Genomic DNA, 15,986 nt, shown 5'->3' with positions numbered 1-15,986 from the left:
TAGGGTCTGTGTGCAGCAATGCATCCATAATTCTCAGGGGTCAATTGATGTCACATCTATTTTCATTCAGTTGCCATTTTAGATATATTTGACTACTCCTATACCCAAATATTTTGTGGGTTTGTTATTTTTGTGAATTTTGTGAGTACGGGGCTATTTGTGAGTTCTACAACAAAGAAATATATCACATCTGATCCCAATATGAGCACAATGTGCATTCCTCCCTTTATTGCTTTACTCACAAGTTTAACCACTCAAAATTGTTGTGAAGTCCTGACTGGCATAAAATTAAACTTGCTAAACATATGGTGCATACAGAATATCTGCAAATACACACTTATCGATCTGCAAAAAAGGCGATACCCTAGACAAATCTGTTCGTCTTTCTCTCTCTTTCTATGAATTGTTAGTTAGCTAATATCTCACCATCTTGTCTCAGTGACGAGGAGGCAGAATCAGGATGTGATCTCTCACTGGCTGGTCTGGGCTCAGGGTCACGGGGCTTTGGGACACCAGGAGGCGGAGGATTCCAGTGACTGGTGTTATCATTGTGATTCAGGTAGAAGTATCTCTTGGACTTCTCATCCCATCTCTTCTCCCAGCCTCTGGGTAAGGTCGTAGTGACCTCAGCAGTAGGGACTTCTCCAGAGGAAGCCCCACTGGCTAACTTTCCATCGGCAGGAGCAGCGTTTGAGTTCTGGTTGGGCTGAGTCTTGGGCAAGACTGGGCTGGGCCTGGACTTGTTCTCTGCCACTTTGCTGGCCGGAGGAGCAGAGGATGCATCTCCGGAACTGCTCGTGGTGGCGCTTCTCTTGCTGGGGCTGGACTGGCTGTCCTCTGGTTTGATGGCTGGAGATGCAGGAGGGGTGGAATGCGTGGGAGAGGCTGGCTTGGCAGCAGCTGCTTGCTTCTTCAGCTCTTTCTTGGCTTTGGCCTCTGCCAGCTGTGCCTGGAGCTTCTGCAGGTTCCTCTCCATCTCCGCCTTCTCCTCCTTCAGTCGCTCATTTTCAGCTTTGGTCTTGTCATATCGCATCTTATTCAGGTCATTTCTTGCCTTTGAGAGACAAGTAAACACACACAGGTTATCTATAGTAATACTGTTAGAATGCTTAACTGTCTTGCCTTCAAGAAACACGTACACACACACAGGTTCTCTGTAGTAATACTGCTGGAATGGTTAACTGTCTTGCAAACTTGTACTCACATTATAACTCAGAGTCTCATGACAAAATACCCAGACCCTGTTGTATATAATATTACTTCCACAAGATGTCTTTGTTCTTTGTAATGTTACAAAGAATTTCACAATAAATATGACTCAATAGGTCAGATTTTTCAAATGGCAGATTCTTAGAAGATACAATGGAAATGCATGAGACACAATGTAGAATTAAACCACATACAAAAACACAGCAGGCCCACATACCTGTTCTTCTTTCATCTTCAGTTCTTCCAGATGAGCAGCCTGTTTGGTGTCCTCTTCAACCGACTCTGGAGCCAGTGGTGGAGGGGGATGAGATGGGGTGACTGAGGAATTTTCCACAGGCTTCGTCCCAGGCTCTGTGATGGGTGCCTTCCCATCAGTTGCATCACCTCTTTCTTGTTTTCCATCAACACTATCAGCCCCAGTGATGTCTATCTTGGGTTTTAGGTTTCGGTTTACAGTTGGTGTGGCCAAGGGCTTTGCCACAGTACTAGCACCACCATTGCTGGATGGTCCTTGGGGAGGCATGGTACTGCCATCCCTGCCTGATGCTGGGAGAGCAGGGGTGACTCCTGAGACCGTAGCTGGTCTCGACACATCTCTGCCAGAGTCTGAATTGATGGCACTTTTAGCCTGGGGCCCTGGTGTTCTTGCGGCCCCCGGCTTGATGGAGCGGTCCACCGTAGGCTGGCCAGAGATGAAGAACATTCTCGGGTGAGGATGCCCAGTGCCATTCTGGAGTGGCTTTGGCTGATTTGTGGCATTGCCAGCTGAGGTTCCATTGACAGGGAGAGGTTGACTAGGAGGGGCAGCAGCTGGGGCAGGAGGGGGTGGCTTCTCGTCATCAAATACTGGGTACTCAAAGTCCACTGGAGATGAGGTTAGAAGAAGAAAACAAGTGTAAAAAACTTAGCACATCTACACAGTGCAATATTCTACAAAGTTATTCTAAAAGAACAACTGATCATATAACACTTGGACAACTAGTCACACAGGTCTGTGTCATTTCTCTTGGCAATAATCAACTTATCAGGTAAATCTTTAGAAAAGTTACATATCTTATCAAAGTTTACCATAAATTCTAGTGCATTCCAGCACCCTTCAGAAACAGTGCCATGATGGCAAAGTGTTTCAAGACTCTAATAAAGTGATCATCTTGATAGCAATAACCTGTTGATTTACATGTAAGATTTTTGTCAGGTATGCCATCATCTGGGTAGACATTCGAAAATAGAAATCTTCCAAAGAACTCGTGATGGAAAGGCTCTCTCTGCCCACACTAAGTGTCACTCTGACTGACAATTAAAAGTTTCTGTGATGCTTAGTTCCACATACACAAATTCTTGGACTCCTCCACTTTCTTGGCAGGCTTCTTGGCTAGAGGGTTGCTTGTGTACATGGGATATTTCAACAGCCAGTCCTCATATCCACCCTTCAGCACAAGTGGATCATTCTTGTATGCCGTCTGCCAGTCCCACTGTGTAAGGGAGGAAGACAGTAGCCAAATAATCTACACACACTATCCAATGACTTACAGCGCCGTTGTGATTATATGTCAATTATGTTGTTTCAGTTGGCTTTCCATACTCTGATCTGTTTCCATGTGTTACACACACTATGTGTTTGCAGTTGACTCGATTACAGTCAATAAACTCCTGAACATCACATGAGATCGTCTGATATTTATCCTTAATACTGGCTCAACTACTTTCTTCTCTCAATTAAATGGAAAATTTGAAATAGACTTTTAAATATGCTCTCATTCATCAAAGGAAGAAATCACTTTCAAATATAAGGCTGTTTTGACTGCAACCAGTGAAATAACTAAAACACATCTACAAAAGTCAAATAAACTTGCTTATGAACTGCACAGGTTTCAACAGTTTAGAAACAGTATACAATCTTACATGGCACACTTTGGGTGATTTTGAAAATGGATGAATGGATCAGTGACCTGGTTGATACTGGGCATACCCTAACATGATATAAAAGTTTTGAATCAAGGGGAAAAAATTAGAGGTATCAGAAGAGCTAGCAGGAAAGGGCAACTACCACTGATATTAAATTGTCTAAATCATCTGCATGAAAACCATTACCAGGGAAGGAATTCATATTCATAGTTCCTTTTCATAGCTTCCTTATTCTTAGTGAAGTTCCTGGTTTTTGAAAGTTCTATAAATCATACATATTTGTTTGTTTGTTTGTTTGTTCTATATTCCATGAGAGAAGATGGCTGATAGCCTATATTCAGCTGCACTAGCTGGTCTTCCATGGGGTCCAGTTGAACGTGAGGTCACACAACGTCACTGGGTTATGCGCCCTGCTATTCGTGATGAATGAATGAAATGGGATCTTGTTTGTGCATGAATTGTGACTCTTTCACACACGGGACCTCAATTTTACATCCCACCTGAGGGACAGTGTTTTGTGCCTCTTACTAGGGGCGATGGTATTGACTACACGCAGCATTGCTCACTTAGACTGAACCTGGGTCCTTTGGATCTGGAGGCAGATGCACTACTGTCTGAGCCAAATCACCAACTGAGCCAAATCACTGCCCATGTACCACCACTCATGTACCAAAATCATACAAATTCATCTATAAACATAATACCTGTTATCTTCATACAATGATAAGTTCCTTTGCCACTGAATATTTGTGAGTGACTAATCATTTAACTAGCAAGACTGGAGAGCAATCTCTTTCACACACATTTTTTTTTTTTCATTTACATTTACTTGCATCATGTATTGTAGACATCTCAATTCCTTTCACCCAATATATCTCTCGTGTGTTCTCTTACCTTACACATTGTGTCCTTGACTATGGCAAGATTAGACTCTGGTACCATGCTTTCCTCCCAATCAACCAGCACAATGAATTCCACCTCCATTCGTTGGTCCCACAAAGCCTTAGCCTCCTGGCCAAGGCCCTTGCCCAGAGTTGCAGCAGTTATTCTGTATGGATGAAATACACTCATGACAAGCAAACTCAATTTCTGGAGCCCAAATCACTCTACAATCAGATCATACATTTGAAAGAAGAGGATGAAAATGCCAGTTTTAGTCAGGTTACATGTTATGTCAGGTAATTGGCTGTCATGAACAACTTATATTATCTACCTCTAAAAGGATCTAAATGCACTATGACAAACTGTACTACTTCTGGTTCTGGAGGAGACTTTTTTCTTTTTTCTTTTGTTTTATATTTCTTCATTTTGTGGGACCACCTGAAGTATTTGAACATGCATGTATCCCCTATCCCTAATCAATGATTCATGCCAAGTTTGGGTAAAATCAGACCTTGGGTTTGACTCTTTATGTGCCACAGTGTAAACCTCCTGTGTGCTGCATTATTCTGAGACTGCAATGCATGCATGCTTTGGGAAAACATTCTGCTTATAAAATCCATTCAAGTTTTTGTAGATTTTTGTTGCACTGGAACTGCAATGAGCAAAGTTGTACAGAAATTGCCAAGCTTAACTATGGTGTCAATTTTATAAGAAATCTATTTCTTTCAAATGACCAGTAGCTATAAAATTGTCCAGGCATGACTTTGCACACATAACAGTGACAGAAACTTAGAATTTACTTGCAAATCCAAAACGAAACACCACTTGATATTTAATCACCAATTTCGAGCTAAATGTAAGAGGAATGGAATGGTGAGTGAAGCTTTCATTGTACTGTGGCATTTGGCGATTTATCAGTTGTTTTGGATGGGTTTGTGAGATTGAGCAAAATATGCGTCGAGTGAGTCCACCTTGCGAACCTGGTACATAAAGAGTAAAAAGAAAATGACAAAATGTAAAACGTTTACATACAGTAAATGATTGGCAAGAGACTATAGATGATAGACGCCGGATGGCAGACAAAAAGTGATCACAATAGCTCCCCTGAGCCACTGGCTAAGGTCATCTAAATAGGGTGGGATGAATGACATCAGACATACCCTGGCTTGAGGATCTCTGCAGGAATGTTGAAGACTTGCCCCATGGTGATGTGAGAATCTCGGAAGTGGTCTGATCGGCGGATGTCCATCAGCAGTATCGAGGATGGATCACTCTGCAGCTCCTTGTACAGCTCTATAGAGGTGACCAGTCCGGCCTTACCTAGGAGAGAATATGGCACAAAATACTCTTTCATGTTACATCCTAACTTATCAACATATTCTCATCTTCAGTATTGGTGTTGATTACTTTATCAACATTCCATACTTGTATACCATTACTATTAACCATTTCAGCACATTATTGGTTCAGAAAAGACGATACAATTCTGCCTCCTATTCAAAATTAGGCCATTAAAAAAAGTTGTATTGACGTAACATGACCGACCCTAAAAATGTCCCAGAACCTAGAGAATTCACACACACACACACAAAAATCTTTGCTGTCATGTTCTCGATAGCACAATATTTCAATATCGATAGTGCAATCGTTATCGCTTCGGCACAGTTGCCATTTTTTTTTTTTTTGTGGGTGATTTATCTGCCTTTTTTTATTTAATCCGTGTGTGTAGTAGCAGGTAGGGGTCTGCATGCATGCATTTACAAGTTATGAGTAAATTCACTGTTAAAAATTCCCATTTCCGAGGTTTAAAAATAAAATCGACCTACCTATCCTATTTTCATATGGCCTGTTACACCAATACAACCCCCCCCCCCCCCTCACTGAAGCCACTATTGCAAAGTCTTACCTAGTACTCTCTTTTCCTCTGAACTGATCTCCTCAGCATCACCATTCATGGTTGGTGTGTCCATCCCTCCACTCTTCTTCCCATCCTTCTCTCCATTTGTCGCAGCTTTCTCCTTCTCCTTCTCCTCCTCAATTCTCTTGCTGACTTCTTCTGCCTCCTTTAACTCTTTGTATCTACAAATTGTGAAGATAAAAAGATTTTAGCAACACCAATTTCCTACATGTATTACCTGCATAGAGGAGAGCACTAGTTAAATTGATCCTCGTATTTTGTATCCATAACTGCTTCTGAAGACTGTAGGCAGAATGCAGTCCACAGAAAATTTAAAGTAATATGGGGCACAAGAGTCTGACATAACTGACAGAATTTTACTTTGCCAAGGATGAATGAATATAAAGCATTATGAAGCTCTTTCCTGATCATCACAATCCAAATAAAAATAAAATCCAGTAAATCCAGTAAAGGGTATCACAACCTTCAAGTCACTGGCTTTTTAGTGGTTTCATCCACATTTGATTATTGTACATTAAATATTGGCTGTATTGCTTTTATGAATTCAATAAATTGAATTGAAATTGTTTTAAATTGTTCTAGATAATTACAGAAACAGTTGCACAGGGAAATACTCTAGTAATTAGTAAAACCATAAATTTCTGTTATTCAAGTACTTTTTTTTTTGGGGGGGGGGGGAGAGGGGGGCGGGATTGCATGTGCATTTTTGGCTAGTCTATGTGAAGTGTACTTCAAACGTACATTTCAAAACTTAAATCAATCCAAAACAATTTTTATTTTTACTGCTTCCACACCAATTACTCGATAAGGGAATCCTAATTTTGATTAATATGCTTCTCTGCCTTTGATACTAAGACCCAACTAATTCTGTTGTATATGCTTCATGCAGATGTAAAGAAACTTTGAATTGAAGACACCAATATCGCATATATTCAGTGCACAAAATATCAGCTAATCATGACTTGGGAGTTCATAACAGTTGCCTCAGAACATTTACCTAACTTTTAAGACAGCTGCAAAATAACTTGCTTAAATCTAGAGTTAGAATATTTCTATCCCTAACCAATCAACCTCTCACTCCTCAGTCCTACTGTTAAGTCAGGTGTCTTTTCGTTAGCCCTATTCATTGGTCTTTATTTGCTTTCTTTGTATTAATCAGTATTTAATGAGCATCTGCATTTAGTACTGATTCCAAACCTTTTTTAAACTTAAATAAAAAAAGACTTATAAACAGATCCTACAACTTGACAATCTTTCTATCAAAGTATCCCAGTACACCTCTCTGAAGCACATAGTTACTCTTTTCGATGCCGCCCTGCCATCCTGTATCGTTATTCTTTAGGTATACAAAGTTCAATGAACTCTTTAGGCATAGAAATGACCATCTTGTCATTATTGAATTAGCACTACTGAATTTCACTACATAACTCATATATCTAAGAAAGATTAGTAATGGCTTAAATCCAATTGAACTGTACAAAGTGTACCATTCAGAAAAAATACAACTTTTCAATTTGACAGAAAAATTTTGAAAACACATTGCCAATTAAGACTCGGTTGTAAATTCAGCAATCAAGAGGCTTTTAAGAATTCTTCAAATAAAAGAAGCAATTAAAAGTAACAAGAGAATTCAAAAGAAAGAGAATTACCTATGATCTACCATATGAAAGGCTGAAGATTGATAGTAAGAATTGTAATTAAGCGATAAAAACACCAAACAACAAAATTGTTAGGACTTCATGGGTGATCACTGAATTTTCAAGAGAAGTTGCATAGCACAAATATATCATGTATGCAATGATAACAACCCTGTAACTGCCAGATTATGCCTGGAGGTGCACCCAAACTCCACAGCAGCTCTTACCCCTCATGTGAACATGCACCCAACACTGCTTCTAAAGATCTACTCTCCTTGAACCTTGGACTGTCTCCACAAAATGAACATTAAAGACCCCGCAGGTGGCATGAGTGCACAGTATTGTGGGCTTGTGAAGTCTGCATTAAAGTGTACTAAGCTTCTTTCCCTAGTTGCAACTGCAGTCATGGGTACTGACCCAGTACTGGCCAATAACAACGTTATGCTCTAGAGTGTATTAATCATGGCTCACTATTGTAAACTGCATTACCAAAGCCACACTCCATTGTTATTTATCAGTGAACGAGTAAGAAGGAAAGTTCTAAAGTTACAGTACAGTCAAACCTACATTAGGATACAGACACATTATACATTTCATTATGCCTTGAAAAATGGTTTATATTAGCTCGTAGCCTCTGTTGAATTGCACTTTTTCACATGGATTGTCAAGTGCACAATGTTGATTAATTCTTTTCAGTAGCACTTGGAGTAATAAAGACTGCTATTGGTGAAAATACTTGGACTTAAGATGCATTTTAACTCTTTTTTTTTCTATTTCAGATTTTTACAAGACACAGAAACCACCAAAAGACAATAACTAACATAGAAATATGAATTGAGAATGTTTGTGTGACACTGGATAATACATGTAATAAAATATTACAAACCGTATGCTTGTTTAATATCAACCAGACACGAAACAAGAAGAAAAGCCTGAAATACTTAATGTATCAAACAGAGAGTGAGTGCTTGTTCTCTGCTCTATTTGATGCACTCGTACAATCAATTTCAAAATGTTGCTCTGAGGCTGCGTTCACATAGAAGCATTCGGTATTCGCTATTCGCTATTCGCTATTCGAGCACCGAATACACCATCACCCGCACCGTCAACTCACAATCCCATGCAGCGAGGATTTCTTCCTCCTGCATCCCAGCAAATCTTATTAACAATTTCTAAACTGCATCAGAATGTCAGTCTACATGCTTATTTTTGCTAAAGGGCAAATCCAGACCAAAAGTGTCATTATTTCATAAACGAGAGACGGTATACGCTGCACGAAAATCGAACAAGCTCGATTCTCACTTTGCTATACTTTTCGCAGCTATTCAGTACTTTCGAATAGTGCCCTCCTATGTGAACCGGTGTGAGGAAATCCTATCGTTCGATTAAAGCTATTCGCGTGCCCTCGAAAAACGAGCCCGAATACCCGAATAGTATACTTCTATGTGAACGCAGCCTGATGAGATCATTCCCCTGTTCTGCTCTGAGATTAGACTTTGAACCAGTCACTTAATGGTTAATCGAGAAGTCACCTGGATTTGAGGGATTCAGAAAGCTCTTCTGCCATAGTGATAGCCTTTGAACAGCCACTTGTACCAAGCAGGGCATCCACAAAATCCTGCACAGTGTACACGAGAATACAAAATTCAATGCATTATGGAATATGAATACATCGTCACAACCTAACTTACACTGTCTGTATGGACAATAAACTTCATGACCACATGCCCTTTTATCAATACTGCATCCATACATACATGAATGTAGTGGAAAGAATATGTTAATGACCTCATGCCCTTTTATCTATACTGCATCCATACATGCATGAATGTAGTGGAAAGAATATGTTAATGACCTCATGCCCTTTTATCTATACTGCATCCATACATACATGAATGTAGTGGAAAGAATATGTTAATGACCTCATGCCCTTTTATCTATACTGCATCCATACATGCATGAATGTAGTGGAAAGAATATGTTAATGACGGTTTGACCTCATGCCCTTTTATCAATACTGCATCCATACGGTATGCATGTATGTAGTGGAAAGAATATCAGTTAATGGCCACATGCCCTTTTATCAACGCTGCATCCATATATGCATGAATGTAGTAGAAGAAACACTTCAATGATGTGAACATACAACCATAGAAAAAGCTAAGAATAAGCATAGACAAAAATGTCATTTTCAAATTGTCAAATCAATTACATGCTCTGATTGGGTAACACAGAATTATATTTCTGCATTCATAGATTATAATATGCTCAGTTAATTTTACATACATATGATGCTGCAGCTCAATAAACAATGAACTTAATGGCAAAAATTGTGGTGGCTGACATATTCTTTAAATACTGTGTCAATTAGTCGCTTGACAAGATATCAAATTCCTAATTTTTATGTGATGTCCTGCCCTGACAGGTAAAAACATGAAATTCCCATCAAGTACAATACCACTAGCTAGTTAACAAAAACAAACCACCTGTCAGAATGGAAATTATGCATCTATGGTTTGTATCAAATGTGAGTGACATTTTGTTCAATATATCCTAATTATTCACTTAAACAGCACTAACCGACTGTTCATTCAGTAAAGAGTGCCATCAAAGGGAAGGTCTGGGCTATTTTCAATATCACTGCAACATCACTGCAATTTGATAACTGACGACACATGGCAAACGTACATTGAAAGTCAATCACTGACAGATGAAAACATACAGGGAAGTAAAGGAAGCTCACAATCCATGAAAACCTATCAGTACATATTCATGGGATCATAGTTCATTTGCTGCTTCATTATCAGCAAAATAAGACAAATTTTCATCAAGTGGCCACAAAATCAACAGAAAAATAGGACCAATCAGTGTACAACGACCATGACAGCATTGTACTGCATACATGTATGTTATTAGAAGACATGCAGCAATGAGAAGTTCCTTTAACCATCAGATTTATTTCTTACAATCATGAGTTTCCATTCATTGCTTGCTGATTGTGCACAGTCCAGGTGGGATTTATTATAAATGCACTTTAAAATACACCATGTCATGTCTCCATACAGATTACCAGATTTATCAGTAACCATGCTTGTGGAAGGGCCATCAAGACTCTACATAATTTTGAAAATGAATTTGGCATTTGGGCTGACTAAATCCACTACACAATCTACAAGTAAAGGCAAATATTCTATTTAAAAAAAATCATTCTACTGAACCACAGGATACAATTAAATATATATATACCGGAGAAAATGCAGTGGAACAACACAATATAGTTGGAATATACCACTGAATGATTACGAGTTAAAATTTTTGTAACTCTAAATGTCATTATATGACTTGCAGACCAAATTAAATCAAAAACACATATTAATGGATAGACACAACTGTATCATAGATTAAGATACATTGCAGATCTAACAGATAGCAAATACATTTTACATGTTACATGTAGATAAATAGATAATGATAGATGGATAGATAGATAGATAGTACATTGTAGATAGATAGACAAGTAATAGACAGATAAACAGACACAGACAGAAAGAAATATAACTGGACAGAAAGGCATATAAACACAGAAAGACAATGACTGCATTACTTGACCAGACCAGGGCCCCGTTTCATAAAACTTGTTATCAGTGACAAGTTGTGATAGTTGTTACAAGCTATGGAAATCCTTGCATCCGATTGGCTGAGAGCAAATTTGTCATAGAAATGTGGCAGTTGTCACAGATAATAAGTTTTATGTAATGGGGCCCTGATGTTAACTTGCCAATGACCACTGGGCAAGTGTTGGGCAACCTGATCAAGATTTATGATCATTGCCACGCACGACTGACCTTATTTTGCTTGTAATCGCGGGCTTTCCTGGTGGCCTGCCATAGTGCAATGTACTTCATAAAGAGCACATAGGCCCTCTCCTCATCCTTCTCCCTGTAGGCTTTCTCTGCCTCACCTAGCACCTTCCCAGCTGACTTTGCATACCTACATCCGAAGGCGGTGGTAAAAAGATCACACTTTAAGATGGAAACTCAGAAAACAAACCATCATCAAGCACTGCATTGCACTGTCACATTTGTTGAAAGTATGAATATATGAAAAAGTTCTACACATGATAAATAGATTAAATATTCATTCTTTATGTGTATAAAATAGGAAAGATTTGTCTATCTACTCACACCCTGGATGTCTGGCCTTTTGTCAAGTTGTGGTCGACTTTCTTGTTCAGGTCTTCCATTGAAGATCCAATGTAGAGGGGTTTCTTGATTTCCCCCGGCATGATGCTGGTTTGGACTGCTTGCCAACAGTGGATAATTCACAAACTTCCGAGAGTTTTCCACCTTGTCTTTGATCTTACCCCTGCAGCCTATCATAGGCCGGAGAGCTACATCTTTTGATGTCTGAGTTTCACCTGAAGATAGACAAGAGGTAATATCACATATTCAGCATTTTTAATTATTAACCAATGACAGCGGGCATATGTAAACAACTTTACAGTACATAAAAGGAATAATTGTTCCATTTGAAGACACCTACACACAAAGTCACTTGCTATAAATGATGTACACTTGTAAGTAGTACCACTGTATTCTAAGTTTCAAATGAGCACAATGAAAACATACAGACGGTACAGAAAAATGGCTATTACCGGCACTACGATTGTTTGGCCTGATGACACATGACCAAAGAGGAGATTTTTTTTGAAGAGTGAGATAGTGGGTCAACGTGAAAGACAATGGACAATAATGTCAGTACCATGTGGCCATTAAATGTCACTGGCTAGAAATCATGGCTACTTGAATTAAAATGAGATATCCTTCAATAACATTGTACCGATGCATGCTGCTGAGTCATAACTGAAAATAAAAACTCAATTCCTCACAAATTCTCAAGACTTGGATAGTGTCCCTCTGAGAACAGACATAATTCAGTGACCTTTTCTTTTTCATACAAGACTTTCTAATTACAGCAAAGACATATCTTTTCCTCTTTTTTTCTGTGCAGTAGTGAGAGGCAAATTATGTGAATGTCTCCTTTGAAACTGGAATTCTGGGTTTCATTACAACTATGTGCACTGTCTTTGTACATACATCTGTACTTCACCATGAATGCCGGCAATGTTTGTATGTATTCCAGAATTGCCATGAATCTTAAGATTGCAACAGAATATTAGGTAGAGGAGTGAAGGTTGAAGTTTGAATTTTCTTCAATTTGTCTCCCTCTAACAAATGATATCCACTGCAAGTCTATAAACATATACATGTAATACATGATATTGTTGTTTTTTCCCTTTATCAAAGGCTCTCAATAGAGAAATAAAAGTGAGAAATATGTGAAGTATGGCTGACATGTAAAATGAAAACTTGCAATGAAGAGAATGTCTGACTACATCAGCACAATTGAGTGACATTTGTCTGTCTAGTACTGGTATTCAAACACAGATACTGATACTTTACAGCAAATTCCATTCAAATAACCTTCAGAGGTTTATAATGGAACATTGACAATGACAATTCATTTGCTCCCTTACACTCTACATACCATGTATATGCACACAAGAAGCACAGACCACCATTACTAATACTACAATCTAAAAGTAGGGAAATCTCCAAGAAACACCTGGGTGTCTCCTCTGATGTTGTGACAGTGATGCAATGTGACGCCTCAATGGGGGGGGGGGGGGGGGGGGGGTGATTCATCAAGTTTGTAGTATGATATATCTTAATGTCAGTCCAACAAAATACACTCACATGAGACTATATTTTTCTTACATTTTTCCATGAGATGTGAATCAAATCCAATTTCAAACAGTTTGTGTTCAAAATCTTTTTCTGTGCCATGGTTTCATTACCTACCACATTTAAAGGGGATGGCTAGCAACTGATCAGTGGGAATGCTGGGGGATGATTGTTCCAATCCTTGTGGGATTCATTTAAGAGTACATTATATATTGTTTTGTGAAAATACTTTGGTTGAGAATGGTCTCATATTCAAGTAATGTGCAGTTTAATGTTTCCAGGTTAGCATGCCTGTACAGTGACGGGGCATTAAACTGCACATTACTTGAATATGAGACCATTCTGAAGCAAATAATTTTCACACAATAGATGTATTTAATGTACTCTTAAATGAATCCCACAAGGATTGGAACAATCATCCCCTAGCATTCCCACTGATCAGTTACTCGCCATCCCCTTTAAATGGCATCTAGTATTCCACATTGGCATAAGTGACACTACAGTAAGTAGACTGTCCTTTTTGAGTTACGTAACATTTGCACATATGTGCCAAATATTTATGTGAAGTGTTCATGGACCAGAAACTGATGGACATTTTCTTCTTTTTTTTTAATGCTTTGCTGGGCTGCAGTAAACTGTCCTGCTTCAGTGCACCACTTACAAGCAACTTTACGATTGTTTGTATTTGTAGCCCTTCACTACAAATTGTATGCAATGGCAGAAAGGCATGATACATGTAGATTTGTTCCAGAGTTGGAAATGACTATACAAAGTAATTTATTGTGTGTGCCTTTGGTTGAGGTGTGCTCTGCCTTTAGATTTGCTCAGGTCTGCATTGGCTTCAGATACAAGTAAATACATGTATGTGTGCGTGAGAACATTACCCTCAGAGTTCCCCATTAGACTGTTTTCCGCACAAATTTTAGTCCACTTTGATTTCTTGTGTCAGAGTATCGTCACTCGGGCCTGGACTACAAGGAACATATTAGCCAGTTTAAAATTACAAACAGCAGTGATGGAACATTGGTGTTAAAATACAGACTATGAAATTCATTGTACAAGATACAGTGTCCTACCAATAGTGCTACTTGACAATGAGTTTTGTGTACACTATTTTTTTCCTTTCTTGCTGAGAATTTGCGTACGCACATACACTGTACGTACATGTACGCATACATTGCATTAAAACTGTACCACTGAGTCTTAGGATTTTATATAATAGCCGCAAGCATACCTATGTACTTCATTTAGGAACAGCGTTTTTATATGAAAGAAAGATATTATTCAGAGGGGTGAAGGTTTAGGTGCAAGTTTCTTCACTTTGTATCCCTCTAGAGGGAGACAAAGTGAAGAAACTCGCACCTGAGTGTTTTTATATTTTTGTGAATTTGGGAGTCAACTGACAAATTTGTGAAATGAGGAACTCTTTGACTAATTGCCTTCCACAATGCAAATGCCATGAATAACATAATCTAAGGTGGGAAATCATTAAGTTTTCTCATGAAAGGAAAGATATATTTCTCATTCCATCACTGTGATTCTCAATTGCATATTCACTGCAAACATGTCTTTTTTTAAGTCCCAATTCACAAAATTTCAGACAAGAAATTTCTAGTGCATGTATAGGCCTACAGAAATACAAGTATGTTTTGTGATCATTGTCAGCCTATCTCATATTCATGCCATCCAAAGTGAATGAGTGAACATGATGTTCTTCTGGACAAATATGCTTTTCTTACATAGCTCTGTATTACAATGAACAGTGTAGTGACCCATGCAATAGTTGGCATAATTTTACAGTGTAGTAGTGTGGCTTCTGCATGGAACGATCTTAATTGTTCTTCCCACAGTGTCACAAAACTCAGAAAAGTGCAGGTACAGGTAGGGAGACTTCAACTTACTCTCATTATAATGTGACACCACTCCTCAAGCAGGTAACTGACTCATTCTCTCAGTGTTTTTGAAGCCTGCAGTTGTATGCTGGATTTAACTGAAATTACCATTTAATGAAAAACATTGCATAGTAAATGATCACCTACAGTATGAAACATGACAACTTACACTCAATTCATACAGCTCTGTACATTTCATGGCTGTAGAAGGCTCATCATTTGTATCTAGATTCAATGAAATTAACAATGTCCACATTCAATTTTTCTCCAGTAGAAGACATGCATTACAAAAAAAAAAAAAAAAAAAGATTCCTTAAGACTTGATGAGCTGTACAATTGCACCAAGCTTCTACAGAGGATGTAAATGCACACGAGACACAAAAACACTGAAGCTGGATTTTACATTTAGCTGAATTGTATTGACTTGTTGGTGATGCTGCATAATTGGTGATTCCCACAAAAAGTCAAGTTGAAAATAGAGCTCTACTAGTATGTACATGTACAATGTATACAAACACTTTTCATTGCCAGGTACTCTGACTATTCAAAACTAATCACCTCTATCTAGGGCACACACCATCAAAAATGAAGAATTTACTAGTATATAAAGAATGCCTCCTGCTGAAACTAATTTGTATTATATCTATAATTCATAAATTCATGAAATTGTTTGGATCTTATGTAGTTCCACAGTATTTTGTTACAATGGAACAAAAATATTAAAACACAACTCAGGTTGGGACAGCTTTGAAATGTTGTACCTTGATATTTAACAACATGGTACAGTCGTATACTCAAT

At 38.5% G+C, this 15,986-nt stretch overlaps 1 protein-coding gene across 1 annotated transcript in view; it reads right to left on the bottom strand.

The window, feature by feature from the left end:
* The window catches only part of LOC139721751 (ubiquitin carboxyl-terminal hydrolase 8-like), a 33,293-nt gene that overhangs the window by 11,747 nt on the left and 5,560 nt on the right, over positions 1-15,986 (bottom strand). Inside the window, exons 2-10 of the mRNA XM_071633073.1 lie at positions 11,736-11,968; positions 11,397-11,541; positions 9,084-9,169; positions 5,903-6,075; positions 5,157-5,316; positions 4,009-4,162; positions 2,540-2,681; positions 1,427-2,073; positions 427-1,054 (exon numbers count right to left, since the gene is read on the bottom strand). Coding sequence (XP_071489174.1) covers positions 427-1,054; positions 1,427-2,073; positions 2,540-2,681; positions 4,009-4,162; positions 5,157-5,316; positions 5,903-6,075; positions 9,084-9,169; positions 11,397-11,541; positions 11,736-11,836 — 2,236 coding nt within the window. The 5' untranslated portion in view covers positions 11,837-11,968. The remainder of the gene's footprint in view (positions 1-426; positions 1,055-1,426; positions 2,074-2,539; positions 2,682-4,008; positions 4,163-5,156; positions 5,317-5,902; positions 6,076-9,083; positions 9,170-11,396; positions 11,542-11,735; positions 11,969-15,986) is intronic.

The sequence above is a fragment of the Diadema antillarum genome, unplaced genomic scaffold (genome assembly GCF_040938485.1).
Source record: "Diadema antillarum isolate AM-2024a unplaced genomic scaffold, OU_Dant_1.0 scf00000149, whole genome shotgun sequence".
NCBI lineage: Eukaryota > Metazoa > Echinodermata > Echinoidea > Diadematoida > Diadematidae > Diadema > Diadema antillarum.
This window is presented reverse-complemented; position numbering and strand designations above follow the sequence as displayed.